The sequence below is a fragment of the Thamnophis sirtalis genome, unplaced genomic scaffold (assembly GCF_051295495.1).
Source record: "Thamnophis sirtalis isolate CommonGarterSnake01/CBP01778 unplaced genomic scaffold, rThaSir2_p1.2 scaffold_5, whole genome shotgun sequence".
Classification (NCBI taxonomy): domain Eukaryota; kingdom Metazoa; phylum Chordata; class Lepidosauria; order Squamata; family Natricidae; genus Thamnophis; species Thamnophis sirtalis.
The window spans coordinates 88802225-88820941 of NW_028261385.1; the positions used below are offsets into that span (position 1 = coordinate 88802225).

An 18717-nucleotide genomic window follows, 5' to 3' on the forward strand; every position below is an offset into this window, starting at 1 on the left:
AGGCAGGGAGTTGGACTATAAGACCTCCAAGATCCCTTCCAACTCTTCTATTGTATTGTATTGTATTGTATTGTATTGTATTGTATTGTATTGTATCTAGGTTCATATAGGTTAACAGAATAGAGTAACAGAATTGGAATGGACTTTGGAGGTCTTCTAGTCCAACCCCCTGCTCAGGCAGAAGACACTATACCATTTCAGACAAATGGCTATTCAGTCTCGTTTTAAAACCCTCCAGTGACGGAGCACTCACAACTGGTTGTCCCACTGGTTAATTGTTCTGTCAGAAAATTTCTCCTTAGTTCTAGGTTGCTTTTCTCCTTGATTATTCAGCTTAATTGCTGAATTGGAATACAAGATGGGTGGAACAATAAGTAAAATCTTTATACATATCTTGGTAGCAGCCAGTTCCTCCCCCCACCCCTTAATGCATTAATGCGATTTGTGTTCTTTTGGCTTAGGCTGCTGTTGAATCCAATCATTTTGAGCTCATAAGCCGTGGTTTAGGACTTAGCCTGCTTTTGCAAATCCAGCCAATTTATAATGAATAACAAATTGGGCAGATTTATCAGCACTTGGAAACCCAGAGATTACTAGAGTAGAGTAGAGTAGAGTAGTGTAGAAGAGAAGAGAATGGAGTGGAATAAGTTGGAAGGGACCTTGGAGGTCTACTAGTCTGACTCCCTACTCAGGCATGAAACCCTATACCATTTCAGACAAATGGTGGACTAATCTCTTGTTAAAAAACTCTAGTGTTGGAGCATTCACAACTTCTGGAGACAAGTTGTTCCACTGACGAATTGTTCTAACTGTCAGGAAATTTCTCCTTAGTTCTAGTTTGCGTCTCTCCTTGATACGTTTCCACCCGTTGCTTCTTGTCCAGTTCTCAGGTTCTTTGGAGAATAGCTCGACTCCCTCTTCTTTGTCGCAACCCTTAAAATTGGATTTTAAGGGGGGACGGGACACAAATAATAACAACCCAGGCCCGGATCATACTGTACAGCAGACAGGCTGAGGTAGCGATGGGGAAGCAGGAGGGGGGGGATAAAAAAAGGAGCGGGCAGGATATGAATTTTAGAGGGTAAATCCAAAGAGGTCGGGAGCGATTTGTCCTTCCAGAGCAGCTGCGCTCTGCCAAATCGACTCATCTCGCCTCGCCATTTCTTTCCCCGGAGGCATTGGGGAGGGAAGCGGGAGGGAGGAGGGCTGGAGGGCTGCTGCCTCCACCCCTTTTTGCGCTCCGTCCTTGCCACGGGAAGCGTCCAGGCTCGGGACCGGAGAGTGAGGGGGGGGAAGGGGGCGCGGATTCGCTCGGGAGAGAGAGAGAGCGAGAGCCGCCGAGCGCTTACTCGCTGCCAGCATGTCTTCCAGCTCCAGCGTCAACACCCTGCAGCGCCTGGTGGAGCAGCTGAAACTCGAGGCCGGTGTGGAACGCATCAGGGTGAGCCGCCTTTCCCAAAGGGGAAAAAAAAGGGGGGGGGGCTCTGCTTTCGGGCGAGGCGAGGAGGGACCGGGGCCGCTTCTCTTTCCCCACCCCACCCCCGCCCCGTGGCGGCATCACACAAGCCTCCCTTTGTCTTCTTTGCCGATTCGGAAGGCGGGGACGCTGGAGCTCGAGCGACCAAGCGCCGGGAAGGGAGAAAGAGAGAGGGAGGGCCGCCCTCGGCTCTTGTTTCTGGATCGGACGCGGGGCAGCAATGGTGATCTGGGCTTTGCTTTTTGTCTCCGGATCATCTTGATCCGCTGACGTTGGAGATTTGAATGGGCGCTGAGAAGAAATCGGCCATTGTCGGTTGACGATCTAAGCGGGCTGACAAAGGGCAGGGAGGGTCCCCCCCCCTTGGGGGGGCACACCATTGCACCTTGATTTAGTCGCCTTGGCTTTCTTTTTCGTCTGGCTGGAATGGTGGCGGGTGGCTTAAATATTTCTCTTCTCCTGCTATTTTGAACATCGGCGTCGAGGTGCTTTCCGACCAACCTCTTTCAGGGAAGGATTTTGGACTCTTGTATGAACTGGCGTGTTGTAAAAGCTCGGGTGTTGATTTTTAAGACGTCCCCCCCCCCCCGAAGAGGGTGTGACTTCTGGTATAAAATGCAAAGGATCGGCCATCGTTGGCGTAGCTTGTAGTATCTTGATAGTATCCCATACTACCGAGCCGAGTACAATGGAGTTGTAAAAAGGGGGGGGTGGTTATAAATGAACCGGCCTTGATTATAATCCCTTTTGTGGCTGTAGGTAACACTTGTGACTGTGTTTATAAGAGAGAAAGTCCCCGATAGCTGCCTGTCCCAGGGTGGAGAGGATACAATTAAAAAAAAAAGAGATCTTTGCCAAAAATTCTATATTTTTCAACGGACTTTCGTCAATTCTCCATCCTCAGCAAATCTCATTCTTTGAGCCGCTTTGAATGGTTGAAATTTTATTTTCTGCCAAAGCAGGGTTTTAATACTTCTGTTCTCCTGGTTGACTCTTAGAATCTGCTTTTGGAATATACCTTAGTTCTCAAGAATCACTAATAGAATGGGCATGTTTATTTATATCAGTGTTTAATTTCAAGAATGTAAGAGATCTCTTGTAATTCTGCAGTACAGAGAAATCGTGAACCAAATCAAGTGACACAGACTTTACACAGTTCTTCAGTATGAAAAGCTAATAAAAATAAAAGAAATCATCAATGTCACTTTTGATAAATGGATAAGAAGCAGAGAATTTGAGTTGAAGGAGGTCATGTATAGATTATCTAATTTCAAGCAACACCCCTCCCAACATCACCACAATTATACCCATTTTCTACTTGAACACTTCCCTGAAGAGGAGTAATTGTCAAATTGCTCTTATGAAGTTTGTCACATGGGTGGCAGTTCATTTAAAAGAACAGAATATTAAGTAAATTTGCTCCCATTGATGGAAGCATCTTCTGTCTATCCTTTTTTTTTTTTTTTGTTTGGAATTCTTCCAGTAAGAGAAGAGGTAAGAGAGGAGCCTATGTTATTATCTGCCCCACTCTTCCCTGTTTTTTTGCTGGTTGGCTCTTCTGGGCATCATCTATAAAGAAATACTTTGTAATTGAAATATGGTGAGGATCCCAGACCATGGTGAATAGGTACAATTAGATCATTAGAGGTTACTATGTGCTACATGTATATATAAAACCAATTTGTGTAGCCGTTTTTGTAAAGAGAAAGCTCTGTATCCCAGCAGTACATAATTAACTTATTTGTTTAGCCTTTCGGATTACATTTTTTGGATGTCCTCCAGTGTCCCAGAATTCCCATGCTAGTTCAGCATTCTGACACAGTCAGTTTAGGGAAAGATGTAAACCTTGCATGACTGTTTAGCTAAGAATGCATTTTACTGTTTTCAGTGGGGTTCATGCTCTGCTTGATTGAACTTTTATGGTTATAGTTTTATTTGGTTTCAGTTCCCAGGAATATATTCAAGGGGTTTCTCTTACATTGTGTTTTTGTTGCAAGGCAGCTTGCTTTAAATACTAGACATTTCCTCACACCTCCTTTTCTCTTCTTTAATGATTCCTTCACTGGAGCCCTACAAGTTTTGCTCCCAGATGTTGACAACTGTCCAAATGATAGGGATATAACTTTGCTGTAATGAGGGGGGGGGCAAAGAAGAAACAGATTGAATGTATTAAGCATCCAATAACTTTGATGAACATTTTGTTTTAGAAAATGCCCATGTTTCTAAAATAAAAATGAGAAGGACATTCTAGTAAATGATCGGTCAGTACTATGATCCATGTATGCCTTGACCACTGAGGGAAAAACTCAACTAAAATGAGTGCATCTCCAAGCTACAGAAAGCGTGGTAGGTCCTGTTTCAATTAGTGAATGACATGGAGATAGGACAGGTTAACACATTTCAATCAAGGATTTGGAGGGAAAATATGAACAGATTCCAATTGAATCCAAACTCAGCCCATATGAGGGTGAAAATAAGCTACAGACACCATCAGTCTTACCATACTATCCATTTTATGTTGATGATCAGCTGTTAATTCCACAGTCGATTAAATATCCTGTCATTGCTTTCAGATTCAAATGGAGCCAAATTCTGGCATATAATATGTAACCTGCACAGCAGTCTAACTGATAAATCTGCTCACCTAATTACATAGCGAATCCATATCATTTGTATGTGTATCTATCCTGTGCTGTAGGAAGGGTGGTGTGGCTGAAACATCCTATGGGTGGTTTTGTGGAAAATGTGCCAGGTCAGTTCAATTCAGTTCATGTCATCATGGTTAATGAGGCCGAAGAAACAAAGGCTATCTGTCTAGGGTGGCAGATTGCAACATGAATAATATGGAAGCTTTTCCCATGGTTGTTATAAAAGACCAAAGGTTTTTGCCATCAAAGCATTACAGGCCTGAAGATAGATAGGCTGCAGTTAGAGCAACCTGTTCTTCATTTGTGTTTTGACTTTTGTTCATCATTTTGATTACATTAAAATAAATATGTTATAAACAGTGCCCGTGCTTCAGAAACAGGCAGCTGGATTCTGTAAAGAAAATTTGTAATAAGTGTTTACAAAATTGCCCTTCCAGAATGTTGACTATCTAGATCCTTGAGTCATTTTATTTTTTCAGCGGAGGTACCATAAACAAACATAATTGCTCCAGGTCGTCCTCAACTTATGACCCAATTGGGATTGGAATGTTGGTCACTAAGCAGTGTGGTCATTAAGTGAATCATCATGTGACCAGGCCTGATTATACCTCCAGCTTTCCGTAATAATTAAGTGAATCGCACAGCCATTAAGTGCATCTGGCTTCCCTAATTGAAGTTGTATGCTGGGAAGGTCACAAAATGCAATCACATAGCTGCAGGACACTGCATCGATTATAAATGCAAAGGGTTCCTGGTGCCAGAATTGCAGTCTCTTGATTGTAGGGCTGATATCAGCAAAATAACATCACAAATAACTTCCCCCCCAGGCCATTATAACTTTAAACCATTGTTAAATTAATGATTGTAAGTTGAGGATTACTTGTATAGGATTTATATTGGGCCAAGACGGGTGAAATTCAGCCGAACCGGGCTGAACCGTTAGGGACGATTAGTATCAGTTCTCTGAACTGGTGGCAAAAATCTCTGGTGGCCCCGCCCACGCCTGCCTGGTTGTGCGGTCACTGCTCACCCAGCCCTTCCAGCCGCTCAACCCGCCCACCCAATCTGAACGTTCTCCATAGTGAGGGGGGAGGAGTATCCAGAATGGGTTGACTTTGTCCTCTCATGATTGGATGAGTCAGATAAGCTCTTTGGGCAACGCCCCCTGGCCAGCAGGCCCTCCCAGATTTGACTCATCCCACTCAAGGGAAAGGTTGCACCACTCTGGACCTCCAGTAATTTACAAAGGATTAAAGAAAATAAACTTGGACGCGGCGAATCCTGCCTCCCTACATCACAGACAGCCTCCTCCTGCAAGGACTGGACTGCCACAAGCCCTCTGGGGCGGCACACTGCCCTGGCCACTGAGTGAGACGGAGTCACTCAGTGAGGACCCTTGATGCCGTTGCAAGCAGGAGAACCGGGCACACATGCCTCCTAGAGGCAGCCCTTGATGCAGAGGCTTCTCAGGAGCAGAAGCGCTCCTCTGCTCCCCTCAGGGGTTGAGCCACGAGGGTTGTTAAAATACCCTGGAACACCTGTGCTGACAAGGTGAGAGCCGGGAAGGCTTAGAAAGAGCTGCGGGAGGCAGGGGGAGGCGAGCTGCAGCCGCATGGCAAGCCTGCAAAGGCAAAAGCCATTTCCATGTGCTCCAGCAAAGAGGAGCCGTTTGAATTTGGAGCCGGGGGCCATCTTGAAACCACGTGGTCCAAGATGGCTGCCCCCAGCAGCTCAGAGGAGGCAGGCAGAAGCCTCAACTCTCAGCCCTCCAGCAACAACCGGAGGCTTGTGGAGCCCTTGAAAGGTGAGAAACCATCGCAGAGGCATTAGCCAAGGGCAGGGGACGCAGCAAAGGGCCAAAAGGAGGCTTTTTAAGGAGGTTAGAGGCAGGCAGTGGACACCCCCCCCAAGCCTACCTCCTAGATGAATCACAGAGGCAGCTGCCACAAGACTACACGAAGAACCCTCCCCCCCCAACCTGAGAACTCCTCCCCTCCCAGGGGAGGATCCCCTTCGGCTTTGGTGCTTCAGAAATCCTGCCTAAAAGCCCGTTCTGTCCCTTTCTAACTGCATAGTAACAGGAGAAGGCTCCCCCCCCCCTTAAGGACACTCTCCTTTAAGTAGGAGAAAGAGACTTGGGGGCGAGAATGTCATCAGAAAAAGGCTTCCAGCAAGAGCTGCGTTTTTTGGGGGCTAAGTCTCGCTTCCCCCTTAAGAGCATTCTCCTTTGAGTAGGAGAAGGAGGGGGGAGGGGCGGGAAGTCCCTGAGAAGGAGGCCGGCCCCTTAACAAAAGCTGTTTTTTTGTGGCTAAGTTCTGAGGGCGGGGCTATGGCAATTGCCTTGCAAAACCATTTGGAAAGAAGGGGGGAGGGGCCCCACGTGGCCCAAGCCGGCAGCCCCGGCAGCCTGGAAAACACAGGGGGGAAGAGTATTCAGCCCGCCTGCTAGAGGCTGCAGCCACCAGGGAGAGACAGAAGAACCTCCAATCAGGTTAGAGATTACCCCCCTCCCCCAAGGCTTTCTAAGGGTGGGGGTGACTAGGCAAAGAGCAAATGCAATGCAATACAATACTATGCAATACAATAGCAGAGGGGGAAGGGACCTTGCAGGTCTTCTAGCCCAACCCCCTGCCTAAGCAGAAATTCCTACACCATTTCAGACAAATGGCTATCATTTCTATAGTTGATTATGCTGACTCTGTAAACCACTTAGAGAGGGCTGAAAGCCCTATGAAGCAGTATATAAATCTAACTGCTATTGCTATTACCATCCAACAGCTGCTTAAAAACTTCCACTGTTGGGGCATTCACAACGTCTGGAGGCAGGTTGTTCCACTGATTAATTGTTCTAACTGTCAGGAAATTTCTCCTCAGTTCTAAGTTGCTTAAGACCTATGCCAGTGAAGGCTAACCTTTTCCAGACCGAGTGCACAAAGCATGTGTGTGCATGCCTGAATGTGCATATGCATGCACCTCCAAAATGCAATGTGCGTGCGGTCACCCTCATGTGCCCCGCCCCCTCTGCATGCGTACCCCCTCATGCACCCCGCCCTGCTGCACATGCATGACTGAGCTGGGGTGATGGCTAGCATGGCCTCAGAGAGGGGTCTGCGTGCCACCTCTGGCATGCATGCCATAGGTTCGCCATCACAGACCTATGCCATAATGGTTAGAAACAGAGATGATGGAGATTCTCTTCTATAGATTTACACATTTCCCCTACATCATAGCACATATCCATTCAGCCTTCCTCTCACGAACATGGAAGACTAAGACTAAGAAGGAGGAAACCGGTTTCTAGAAGGGATGGTAAGTGCGCTTTATCCCTCGTGATTTCAATTAGCCATGAGGGATCCTCGGGGTTCCCTTTATTGATTTAAAAGCAGTTTTGATTTGATCCCTGGAGCTTGGCCTTTGGAGACTGCTGATTCTATCAATTGATGCCTTTTGCTGCTCAATATAAAACCACACAAAACAACGGGAAATGTTTTTCACAAAGTACTTCAGGGTATCTTTATCTTATATGTTGTGTCCAAAAATAGGGAAGAAGGGTTATATTTTGGCTTCTTTGATATTTTTGTATTGAAGTATCAGTCTGATGGTTCAAGATTTGAGAATGCCCTAGTTCAGATACTGCTTCCAAGCAGTAGACCTGACTCTATGCTACTATTTTAGATGCTTCTACTTTATATGCTTTAAATGATGCAAAGTCTCCTCTTCGGTTTTAGCAAGCCTAAAAGTCTATGTGTTCTTGCCTCTTACTGCCACGAGGAGTGGCAATGGTTACTCATAACAATAAGTCATGAGTAACGCGGCAGCTTCTCTACAATGTCTGTTACTCACGGCCACTCTTTGAAAATTAATACCATATTGTGTATTAACCCTATAATAATAGGGCAGCAGCACAACAGATATAGGCATGGGATGCGTGGCTGCGGTGGTCCTAAGATAAGCGGGTAAGACGTCTCCTGAAAATAAGACCTGGTGCTTATTTTGTGTCCAAAAAGAAAATAAGATTGGGTCTTATTTTTGGGGAAACCCAGGTGTGTGTATGTGTGTGTGTGTGTGTGTGTGTGTGTATGTATATATATGTATAGATTTTTTACAACCCCTGGTAAGCCCCAATTATGGGAGGAAGCTAACTGCTTCCATCATCTGTCTATCGGCTCGTCACAAGAGTCCATCACGACAGAAACCCAATATTTTTACTGTTGCCTTTGTTATATTTGTGTTTTTTTTTATTTGTGCTGATAAATAAATAAAGGGAGACTAGTATAGATCTATTTCAAGCTATTTAGCTCTCATCAGCTAGCCATACCCTTACTGGGATTTGAACCTGGGCTATATTACATCCTAGGCAAACTTCTTAGCCATTAGGCCACAGGCTCTTATCCGTTATCAATGAAGCCAGGGTGAAAGGTATCTATTAGATTTATAGCCCAGGTTCAAATCCCAGTATATATATATACTCCCTTTATTTATTTATCAGCACAAATACAACACATATATATATATTCGTATATACTAAAATTACTGTATAGAAATGCTATATACCATATACTAAAAGTATTCATATTTCCCATATTTACTTATGTGTAAGCCCATCTGGTTACAATGTGCTATGGTCATGTGATTGCCCTTGCAACCTCTTGCTGACTTCCCTATTGATTTGCTTGTCAGAAGCTGGAATTGAAGGTCACTAATGGCGATAAAGAGATTGCTATGATGTAATTCACGCTGATTGCTGAGTGCCCAATTCACAAGTATGTGACTGTAGGGAAACTGCAGCAGTTGGAACTTTGTAAATTCCTGTTGTTCAGCAATGACATAACTTTGAAAAGTTGGCCATTAACTGAGGATTACCTATATGTAGTAAGTATAATATTGATCAGATTCAGCTTTTTAAAAAATATTGGGGCATATTCTTCCCAGCTTTGAAGTCCTGGAATCAGCAGCCAAGGGATTTTCCATTAGGCCTTGTAAACTTTGAAATGCAATGTGGTGTTTCACTAATTGCAATGGCCATAGCTGTACCGCAACTGCTATTATTATTTTCAGAGCTATTGTCAAGAGCCACACTTATAGGGTGCTCAGATTTATCATTACTGCAACATAAACTCTGCAGAAGAAGTGCAATTTCAATTTTGAGAGCTTTGTTGCAAGTGCTCGGTTGTGTATTAAAATTCTTTCCTGGGATTGGAAGCTGGTCTAATTGCTGTGGAGACCTATGGGCAGCTTTGCCTCCTGAAATATTGTTAATGTTTTTTTTTTACTTTCCTAGTTTTGTACGACAATCTGTGAAAATGCCTGCTATATAAACATTACCATCGATTTAAAATATTATGAATTATGAATACCATCTGCCTTTGCTTGGCCCTTAGATAGCCTGCTCTGAGTTGAAGCAAAGTCCCATAACATGCATGACCTATGTTCCCGGGTGAAGAAAACTTGTTTGCCAAGGATGTAGCAAACATTCTCCTGCCTGTCCCATGGGAAGAGCTTTTATTCTTACCCATTGAAGTTTTTTACCATTTCTTCAGTCACATCCCTGCATAAGAACAATTCTGCCTCTTGCTTACTAGAAGAAATAGAAAACCTCCCATGTCTTCTTCATGGCTTATGGTAAGCTTCCCTAATAATGTCTTTTTAAACCCTCTCTTATGCCAACTCTGAGGAAGAGATTGTTCTCCTTTTAGCTGATAGGTCACCAGTTATCTCCAAGACCGATTTAATGCAATTGCCCTTGCTATCAGATACCGACTGTCAGCTTCTGCTTTGCTATCGCTTCAGCTGCCATGAAACGGGGAGGGAGGGCATGGTATTTGGGAGGGGTTACTCATTGTGCTGGTGGAAGGTTCTGGAGTTCACCGACTGATCGGACTGCGCATGCGTGGGTGTTTCCCGCCAGGTCTAACGGCATTGACATTCCATCTTCGTGATGCCTTTTGAAGTTATCTTGCACCTGACATTTGGAAGACTTATGATTGGACTGGGACAGTGATGCCAAGGGGTGGGGAATGGGCTATTCTATATATCAACTGCTTTCGCGCCTAATTAATCAGACTTCGCTATGCATTGCCTTTTAACCATTCTTAATTAGTAAAAGTACATTTGATTTCTACGCATGGAGTCTCGTGGTCTTTCTTTCCTAATTAACTAATGGAGAGGAGCTGACAGTTAGCGAAGTCTCAACAACACCTTTCCAGGAGACTACAATCTACCGTGGAAGGTGCAAAATTACAAGGAGACAGAACAGAGAAAAAAAAATGTCTTCGCCAGCCAGCGATGGAGAAAAGGACAAAGAACCCACTGATATCTTGTTTCCTGAAGAATTGGCTCAGCTGGAGATATCGAGCCCTGCTAGTCCCCCCTGTTGGTCTTTGTCGGTGGGACAAAGAGAGGATGGTGCAAACTGGGATGCAGCCGTTACCAGAAGGAGACACCAGGAAAGGCCATTTGAGGCGGGAGCCGAACGAAGACCCCAGGAAAGAGATCAACCTGATTACTTGGAACAGAGGTACTCTGGGCAAAGATTTGGGGAGGGTGAAGAGGCTGAGAGGGAGTGGGAGCAAGAAAACTCACGAGCAGCTTCACCCCCCCCCCAGCCAGGGGTGCTGCCAGACCAGGGGCCCCACCCCCCAGAAGACGCAGAATGGCTAAAGTCCCCCCATTAACTGTAAAATATGATGGAAACCCTAAGAAGCTGGGGTCTTTCATCATGCAGGTCTATAATTACATGGAAATCTATGGGCCCGATTTTGAATCAGATACCATGAAAGTACGCATGGTTTTGCTTGCTTTAGACGAAGAGGCCTCTGACTGGGGAACTGGTTTACACCAGGCAAATTCCCCCCTCCTGAGGAATTTCAATGCGTTTATGGGAGCTTTCAAGAGACGGTTTGATGACCCCCTGACTGAGAAACGGGGCAAACTGAAATTTATGACCCTCGCGCAGGAGGACAGGCCAGTGGCCCAGTACATTCAAGAGTTTCAACACCTATGTAATTACATGAGGGGATGGGGTGAAGAAGCCCTTTTGGACAAATTTGCTTTGGGCTTGGATGAAGATATTTATCAACAATGTGTTAATCGCCACCTTCCCAAACGCTTAACAGTTTGGTTTGAAAACGCGGCGGACATTGAACTGGATTTAATGAGACTCAAATGTGCTAAGGAGGACAGGCAGAAGCAAAGGGAGAAAGCTGCAAAATCTTCCCCCCCAAGCCGCAAGACCCCTTTCGGAGGGAGAGGCGAAGGGAGGGGAGGCCCCTCTGGGAAATCCAGACCGTTTACTTGCTTTCGTTGTGGAAAAATCGACCATCGCACGCCTGAATGCCGCGCCAAGCTGCCCACGACCGCCCCAACCCCTTCCAAACGGGAGGGGAAATCCACCAAGACCTCAGACAAGAAGAAGAAAGAAGCCGCGTTCGCTGTAGATTCCACCCCCCCCCGCAATTCGGCCAGGCTTTGGAGGGAGAAGCAGATGTCTCCACCAGCTCCTCTGATGACTCCGATGACGACGCCTCGCCTCGCTGGGTGAGTTCAAACAAAGGCCCTATGCTAATCCCCGTAGAATTGAGAGTTCTGCCCGATGGGGGGTCAGAAAGCCTTCCCGCCCTCCTTGACTCAGGCTGTTCCCGCTCAATGATCAATCCTGCTATGGTGGAGAAACTGGGCCTCAAGTTGAAAACTTTGAAAACCCCTATTGTCTTTTGCCAGATAGATGGGTCCATCACAGGGGGGGACCCGCCCATTTCTTTACTGAGCCCTTAGAGATGAAAATGGGATCCCACACGGAACTAATCTCTTTTATTGTGGCTCCTGGGATGGACAGGCCACTCATTTTGGGCCTCCCTTGGCTTCGAAAATGGAACCCTCGCATAAATTGGAGGGAGGGTTGGTTACGCATTCGCACAGATGCACCTCCGGAAGGGGAGGGCGTTTCTTCAGACCCTGTTAGCTGCAGTTCTGATTTGGCCGCCAGAGGGCAGGAGCGGATTGAAGGAGAGGAAAAAATTCCGAAAGTGTATTGGGACCTGAGGGGAGTTTTTAGTGAGAAATCTTCCGACAAACTTCCGCCCCACAGGCCTACTGATTGCTCAATCGACATTTTACCCGGGGTGAAGTTGCCAAAACCCCAGATTTATTCCATGTCACCTAGGGAAATGGAAGAGATGAGAAAATTCATCGATAAAAATTTGGAGCGGGGTTTCATTGAACCTGCCCGCCCTAAAGTCGCTGCTCCTGTGCTGTTCCGTGAGAAGAAAGATGGTTCTCTGAGACTATGTGTGAATTTTAAAAACCTTAACGCCATCTCGGCCCAAAATTTATACCCGTTGCCGTTGATGAAGGACATGTTGGCCCAATTGGGGAAGGGCCGCATTTTCACTAAACTGGACCTCAGAGAAGCATATTATAGGGTCCGTATAAAGGAAGAAGATGAATGGAAAACTGCTTTCAACTGTCCTCTTGGTTGCTTCCAGTTCCGGGTCATGCCTTTTGGCCTGCAGGGAGCGCCTGCAGTTTTCATGCAATTAATTAATGAGATCTTGCATGACCACCTTTACAAAGGCGTTATCATATATTTGGACGATATCCTTATCTATTCTCACACTTATGACCAACACGTCGCTCTAGTACGCACTGTTTTGAAAAAACTCAAGGCTGCTGAACTTTATGCCAAGTTGTCCAAGTGTGAGTTTCACCAGGCTAAAATTGACTACCTCGGTTATCGCATCTCTCCCGCCGGCATTGTGATGGACCCTGGGAAAGTGAAGGCGGTCACTGAGTGGGAAGCGCCCCGAACGCGCAGACAGTTGCAAAAATTTTTGGGTTTCGCTAACTTCTACCGTCAATTCATCCCTTCTTTTGCCAAAATTGCGCTTCCTATCACCAATTTGCTGAAGTCCAAGGGTGGGCCTAAACCTAAGCCTAGCAAACCTTTGGATTGGACCATGGAATGCCAAGCTGCTTTCGAAAAACTTAAACGCCTTTTTGCTGCGGAACCGGTCCTGAAGCATCCCGACATAGATAAGCCTTTCGTTGTCCAAGCTGATGCCAGTGATGTCGCTGTTGGAGCCGTCTTGCTACAAGCCAACGACCAAGGTAACTTGCAACCATGCGCTTACACCTCACGCAAACTCACGGACACTGAGAGGCGTTGGGCCGTTTGGGAGAAGGAGGCGTTTGTGGTGCGATGGGCCCTGACCACATGGCGCCATTTTCTGGAAGGCACTAAGCACCCTTTTGAGGTGTGGACTGATCACAAGAATTTAGAGGCGTTGAGAACCCTGCGCCGTCTGTCCCCTAAACAGATGCGGTGGGCCCAACATTTCAACCGTTTCAATTTCACGCTCAAATACATCCCTGGGGGGGGGGGAAATTTCATGGCGGATGCTTTGTCCAGACTCCCTCAATACAACTGCTTGAAACTGAGCATTGTTCAACCAGTTGTTCCCACTTCCAGCCTGGCGGCTCCGGTGGTCACTCGCCAGCAAGCGCGCTCGAAGGTGGACATGCCTCAAGATTTTCTCTCTGACCTCAAACGCGCACTTCCCCAGGACGACTGGTTCCAAGGGCATCAGGATGAGTGTACGATGCGGGATGATCTACTGTGGATCGGAGCCAAGCTTTATGTCCCCGCCTCTCTTTGTCTCATCGTCCTCCAACGCGCTCACGATTCCAAATTGGCGGGTCACTTTGGCTTCGTAAAAACTTTACATCTCGTAAAGAGACAATTCTGGTGGCCCTCTTTGAAAAAGGACATTGAACTGTATGTTGCTAGTTGTCCGGTTTGTGCGGCCGCCAAAAGGCCACCTGGAAAACCGCAAGGACTGCTCCAATCTGTGGCACGGCCTGTTGCCCCATGGAAAGAAATTTCGATGGACTTCATTGTCGAGCTTCCTGAGAGCCAGGGGCACACCGTCATTTGGGTCGTTACAGACTTATTTTCCAAACAAGTTCATTTTATCCCCTGCCACAAGATTCCTTCTGCTAAGGCTCTCGCTAAACTCTTCATTTCCCATGTTTACCGGTTGCATGGAGTGCCTGATCGTATCATTTCTGATAGAGGTGTCCAATTCACCTCAACCTTCTGGAAGGAATTTCTTAAACGCATTGGCTCCGCCCAGGGCCTTAGCTCCGCCCACCATCCTCAGACTAACGGGGCCTGTGAGAGGACTAATTCTGTTCTAGAACAGTATTTACGTTGTTTTATTAATTATCAGCAAGATGATTGGGTGGACTTGTTGCCGCACGCTGAAGTCGCCTACAACAATTCTGGAGTGAGCGTCTCAGCCGTATTTGGCCTTTGACTCTTGCTACGTTGGATGCTGCTCATCGCGCTCATAAGAAGCAGGCTGATAAGAAGCGTACGCAACCTTATCAGTACAAGGAGGGCGACTTGGTCTACTTCTCCACAAAGTTCCTTCAGACCACGCAAAAGTCTAAAAAATTGGGGCCTAAGTATGTCGGTCCTTTCCCCATCCTCAAGGTCATCAATCCTGTTTCCGTTCGTTTGCAGCTGCCTAAGCATCTCAACCGTGTTCATCCCGTGTTCCACGTTAACCTCATTAAGCCTGTTCGTGTTTCAACTTTACGTCCGCCTGATACTCCTCCACCTGCTCCTTTGTTGATTGATGGCGAACAACACTTTGAAGTCCGTGAAATTCTGGACTCCCGCAGGCGGCGTAACCGCATCCAGTACTTAGTGGCTTGGAAACATTTTCCCCCCTCCCATACGGAATGGGTTGACAAGTCCCATGTTCGTGCTCCCCGGCTGCTTCGGAAGTTTTATGCTGCTTATCCTGACAAGCCTTAATTTTCTCTTCCCCCCTCCCCTTTTCTCTTCTGTGTTTTGTTGTTCGTCTGTTTGTTTGTGTTTTTTCATTTTATAGGCCTGATCGCCTTTTTCCGGGGGATGGCCGGATGTCAGCTTCTGCTTTGCTATCGCTTCAGCTGCCATGAAACGGGGAGGGAGGGCATGGTATTTGGGAGGGGTTACTCATTGTGCTGGTGGAAGGTTCTGGAGTTCACCGACTGATCGGACTGCGCATGCGTGGGTGTTTCCCGCCAGGTCTAATGGCATTGACATTCCATCTTCGTGATGCCTTTTGAAGTTATCTTGCACCTGACATTTGGAAGACTTATGATTGGACTGGGACTGTGATGCCAAGGGGTGGGGAATGGGCTATTCTATATATCAACTGCTTTTGCGCCTAATTAATCAGACTTCGCTATGCATTGCCTTTTAACCATTCTTAATTAGTAAAAGTACATTTGATTTCTACGCATGGAGTCTCGTCTTTCTTTCCTAATTAACTAATGGAGAGGAGCTGACACCGACTCTTAGCAGTTTTGATTACTGTGATACTTCTTATTTAGTACTTGCTTATTACATTTAGTTATCCATAATGAGCTTTTCTGTTTTCCAATAGGTTTATTTTGATCTTTGGCCATAAAATAATGACATCTTATTGATCTCACTACAATGCCATCCAGATATCCTGCTCTGTCCCTAGATGACCTTGGAGCTAGATCAAGTACAGTATATATGTTTATTTTTAAGATCAGTGACCCTTTGAGAGTCTTGTTCAGTCATTATGTTGAGCTACGGTGGCACAGTGGTTAGAGTGCAGTACTGCAGGCTACATCTGCTGATTGCTGGCTGCCTGCAAATTGGCAGTTCAAATCTCACCAGGCTCAAGGTTGACTCAGCCTTCCATCCTTCCGAGGTGGGTAAAATGAGGACCCAGATTGTTGGGGGCAAGATGCTGATTCTGTAAACTCCTTAGTTAGAGGGCTGTAACAAACCATTGTAACATGGTATATAAGTCTTAAGTGCTATTGCTATTGTTAGCTTAGAGTGGGGAATGGGAACTATTTTAAATTGATGGCTCCCCTCTTGGGTTTTGCATTGACCAGATTGAAAGGAGAAATTTGTGATTTGGAATGTGTGGTGGCTCTCATAGCAGCTCCATAAGAACCTATGAGCCTTTCAAGAGCAATTGTGGGGGTGTCAAATACATAATTATAGCAGGTACAACTGAACAGTTGAAGCCCCATTCCTTTTTCATATATGTTGCATGTGTTGCGTGCACATAAAAGGAGCAGGCTTCTAATTTGTAGTCATCATATTTATTTTTTAAAAAAGCCGCAGCCCCAGACGGAGGAGCGGAGCCCGAGCTTTCATCGCTGTCCCCGCCAGTAACAGCGGGGTGCGCCGAGTGACTCGCGCTGCGATGCCAGCAACCCCTGCTGCCCCCTCCCAGTTCTGCCGCCTGGCCCAGTGCATAGCCGCCAGCTCCGCCTCCCGGCTGCCCAGGTGAAGCGAATTTCACATGTAGACGCGGAGACGGACCTCTCTAGGGAGGCCGCGGGCTGGCAGTAGCCGCTGCGGGCTGGCTTCCCCCCCACCCCACCTCCTCCACTAGCCTTTGTCCCTCCACAGTAGGGCAGCTGTTGGGAGGAGACGGCCCTCCTCTCCTTCTCCCCCTTTGCGGAGTTGGGCGGGCCGCCCTGAGAAGGACTACCACTTTCTGAACTGTCTGCATCAGATTTAAATCGATTTTACCATCTTCTCCTCCCAAGCCTCTTGGAAATGTAATTTTAAAATGGACAACACGAGGAGCTCCCACTGCATGCTGGGAGATGTAGTTCTGCAAATGTCAAAGTCTCTGGACGGACGTTGTTTCCCGGCAGCCTTTTCGTTGCGCCCCATTCAAAACAGCGGCAGTTGGTTGAGTGCTCTTGTGCGGTAGCGGGCTAGTTTGCAGGTATCTTGAGATTTCTCTGGCAGTTTTAGTATGGATTCCAACATTTACAAGTGCCTTCAGCCTGGCTTATTGATTAATATTGAGCGCAGCAATGGTGAGTGTCGAGAGGAGAAAGGCAATTTGCTTCGGAGCGTCTTTTGCCTCCTTCCGTAGCCCTGGTGTTCTCTGGAGGCTCCACGAGATTAATGCTCAGTACGTTATTATCGCTTTCCTGTAATGCAGAAGGATGGTGGCCAGGCTAAATTCCAGACTCTTTTCTCCTGTTCTTCGGGACAGAAGAGTTGTCAAAGAAGCAAGTTAAAGTCGGGCTATTCTGCCCCTTTGCCTAATGTTACTCGCTGGGACTAGCTAGCGGGGCTGAGCGTGTGCTGAGCAGTACCTCCATGTGGTCTCGCTCCTTGATGCTTTTTTAGAACAGGAATGGGGAACTGTGGCCCTTTTAGCAAACTTGTTTTGATGAGCACAGAGCGACTGACGGTAGTTTGTGCCGGCCGCGGCCGCTCAAACTAGTGTCAATCGCCCCCGTGTTCAGCAAAGCAAGCCCACTGGCGGCGCCTGTGCTGTGGTGGGAAGCGAACTGCGGGTCCCCCCCTGCCGCCGCCGCCGCCTTCTTTACCTCCGCCTCTTCCAGAGCCCAGGGTGGCTGTCAGGGCGCTGACGGCGGAGCGGACGCGCCCAGTTTGTTACTGCTTCCAGGGATCGAGACGAGGGAAGCGGCGGTGGCGGACGTTGGACGTTGGCAGCGACTATAACGACTGCTCGGGCGAGGTACGAAGGAAGAACGGAAGGTCCCTCCCGCCCGCGACGACGGCTCCAGCCATGGACGAGCAGGCTGGCCCCAACAACAACAACGGGCTGCTCTTGCCGCCGCCTCCAGGTGGGAAGCAACCACGCCTGTGCGGCGCCTGTGCTGCAGTGGGAAGCGAGTCCGCGAGGTGTGGTTGCTTCCAACCCGGAGGTGGCGGCAAGAGCAGCGCGTTGTTGTTGTTGTTGTTGTTGAAGACGACGACGGGGCCAGCCTGCTCGTCCATGGCTGGAGCCGTCGTCGCGGGCAGGAGGGACCTTCCGTTCTTCCTCTGCACCTCGCACGAGCGGTCGTTACAGTCGCTGCCGACGTCCGCCACCACCGCTTCCCTCGTCCGTCTCGATTGCTGGAAGCAGTAACAAACGGCGCGTCCGCTCCGCCGTCAGCGCCCTGACAGCCACCCCAGCCGGCGGCTACCGGGCCTCGCTGGAGTCAATTGCAAAACCGCGTTCCGCGCTTTGAGGACCTGAGGCATCTTGGGAAATGCAGTTCCCTATCGGAAAGAATGGAGTAGCTGCGAATTTGTAACAACAACAGAAGATAATAACTTGGTGCTTCGCAGGTTACGAAAATCTCAAGTTTGATTTGCACACTGTTTTTTAAAAGTTAGATAAAGAAATTATGCTGTGAAAGCGACTAGAATGCCCCCTCTCCCCTTCCTGTGTGCGAGAAAGGGAAGGAGAGGAAGGAGGGAGGGAGGGGGGAAGGAAAAGAAGAAGGGAGGGGGGGAGAAGATGGAAGGAGAAAAGATGGATGGAAGGAGAAAGAATGGAAGGAGAAGGAGGAAGATGGAAGAAGAAAGGAAGAAAATAGAAGGGAGGGAGAAAAGAGGGAAGGAGGTAGGAAGAAAATGGGAAGAGAGGGAAAGAGCAGAAAGACAAAGAGGATGAAGTTGATAGGCAAGAGGAAGGAGGAAGGAAGGAAAAAAGAAAAAGGGAGGGAGAGAGGAAAGAAGAAAAGATGGAACTAGAAAGGAAAGAAGGGAGGGAGGGAGAAAAGGGGAAGACAGGGAAA

The 18717-nt window shown here is 47.4% G+C and overlaps 1 protein-coding gene across 1 annotated transcript in view; it reads left to right on the plus strand.

The window, feature by feature from the left end:
- Positions 1 to 1236: 1236 nt before the first annotated feature.
- GNG10 (G protein subunit gamma 10) overlaps positions 1237 to 18717 on the plus strand; it is a 32588-nt gene continuing 15107 nt past the window's right edge. Inside the window, exon 1 of the mRNA XM_087716165.1 lies at positions 1237 to 1441. Coding sequence (XP_087572291.1) covers positions 1361 to 1441 — 81 coding nt within the window. The 5' untranslated portion in view covers positions 1237 to 1360. The remainder of the gene's footprint in view (positions 1442 to 18717) is intronic.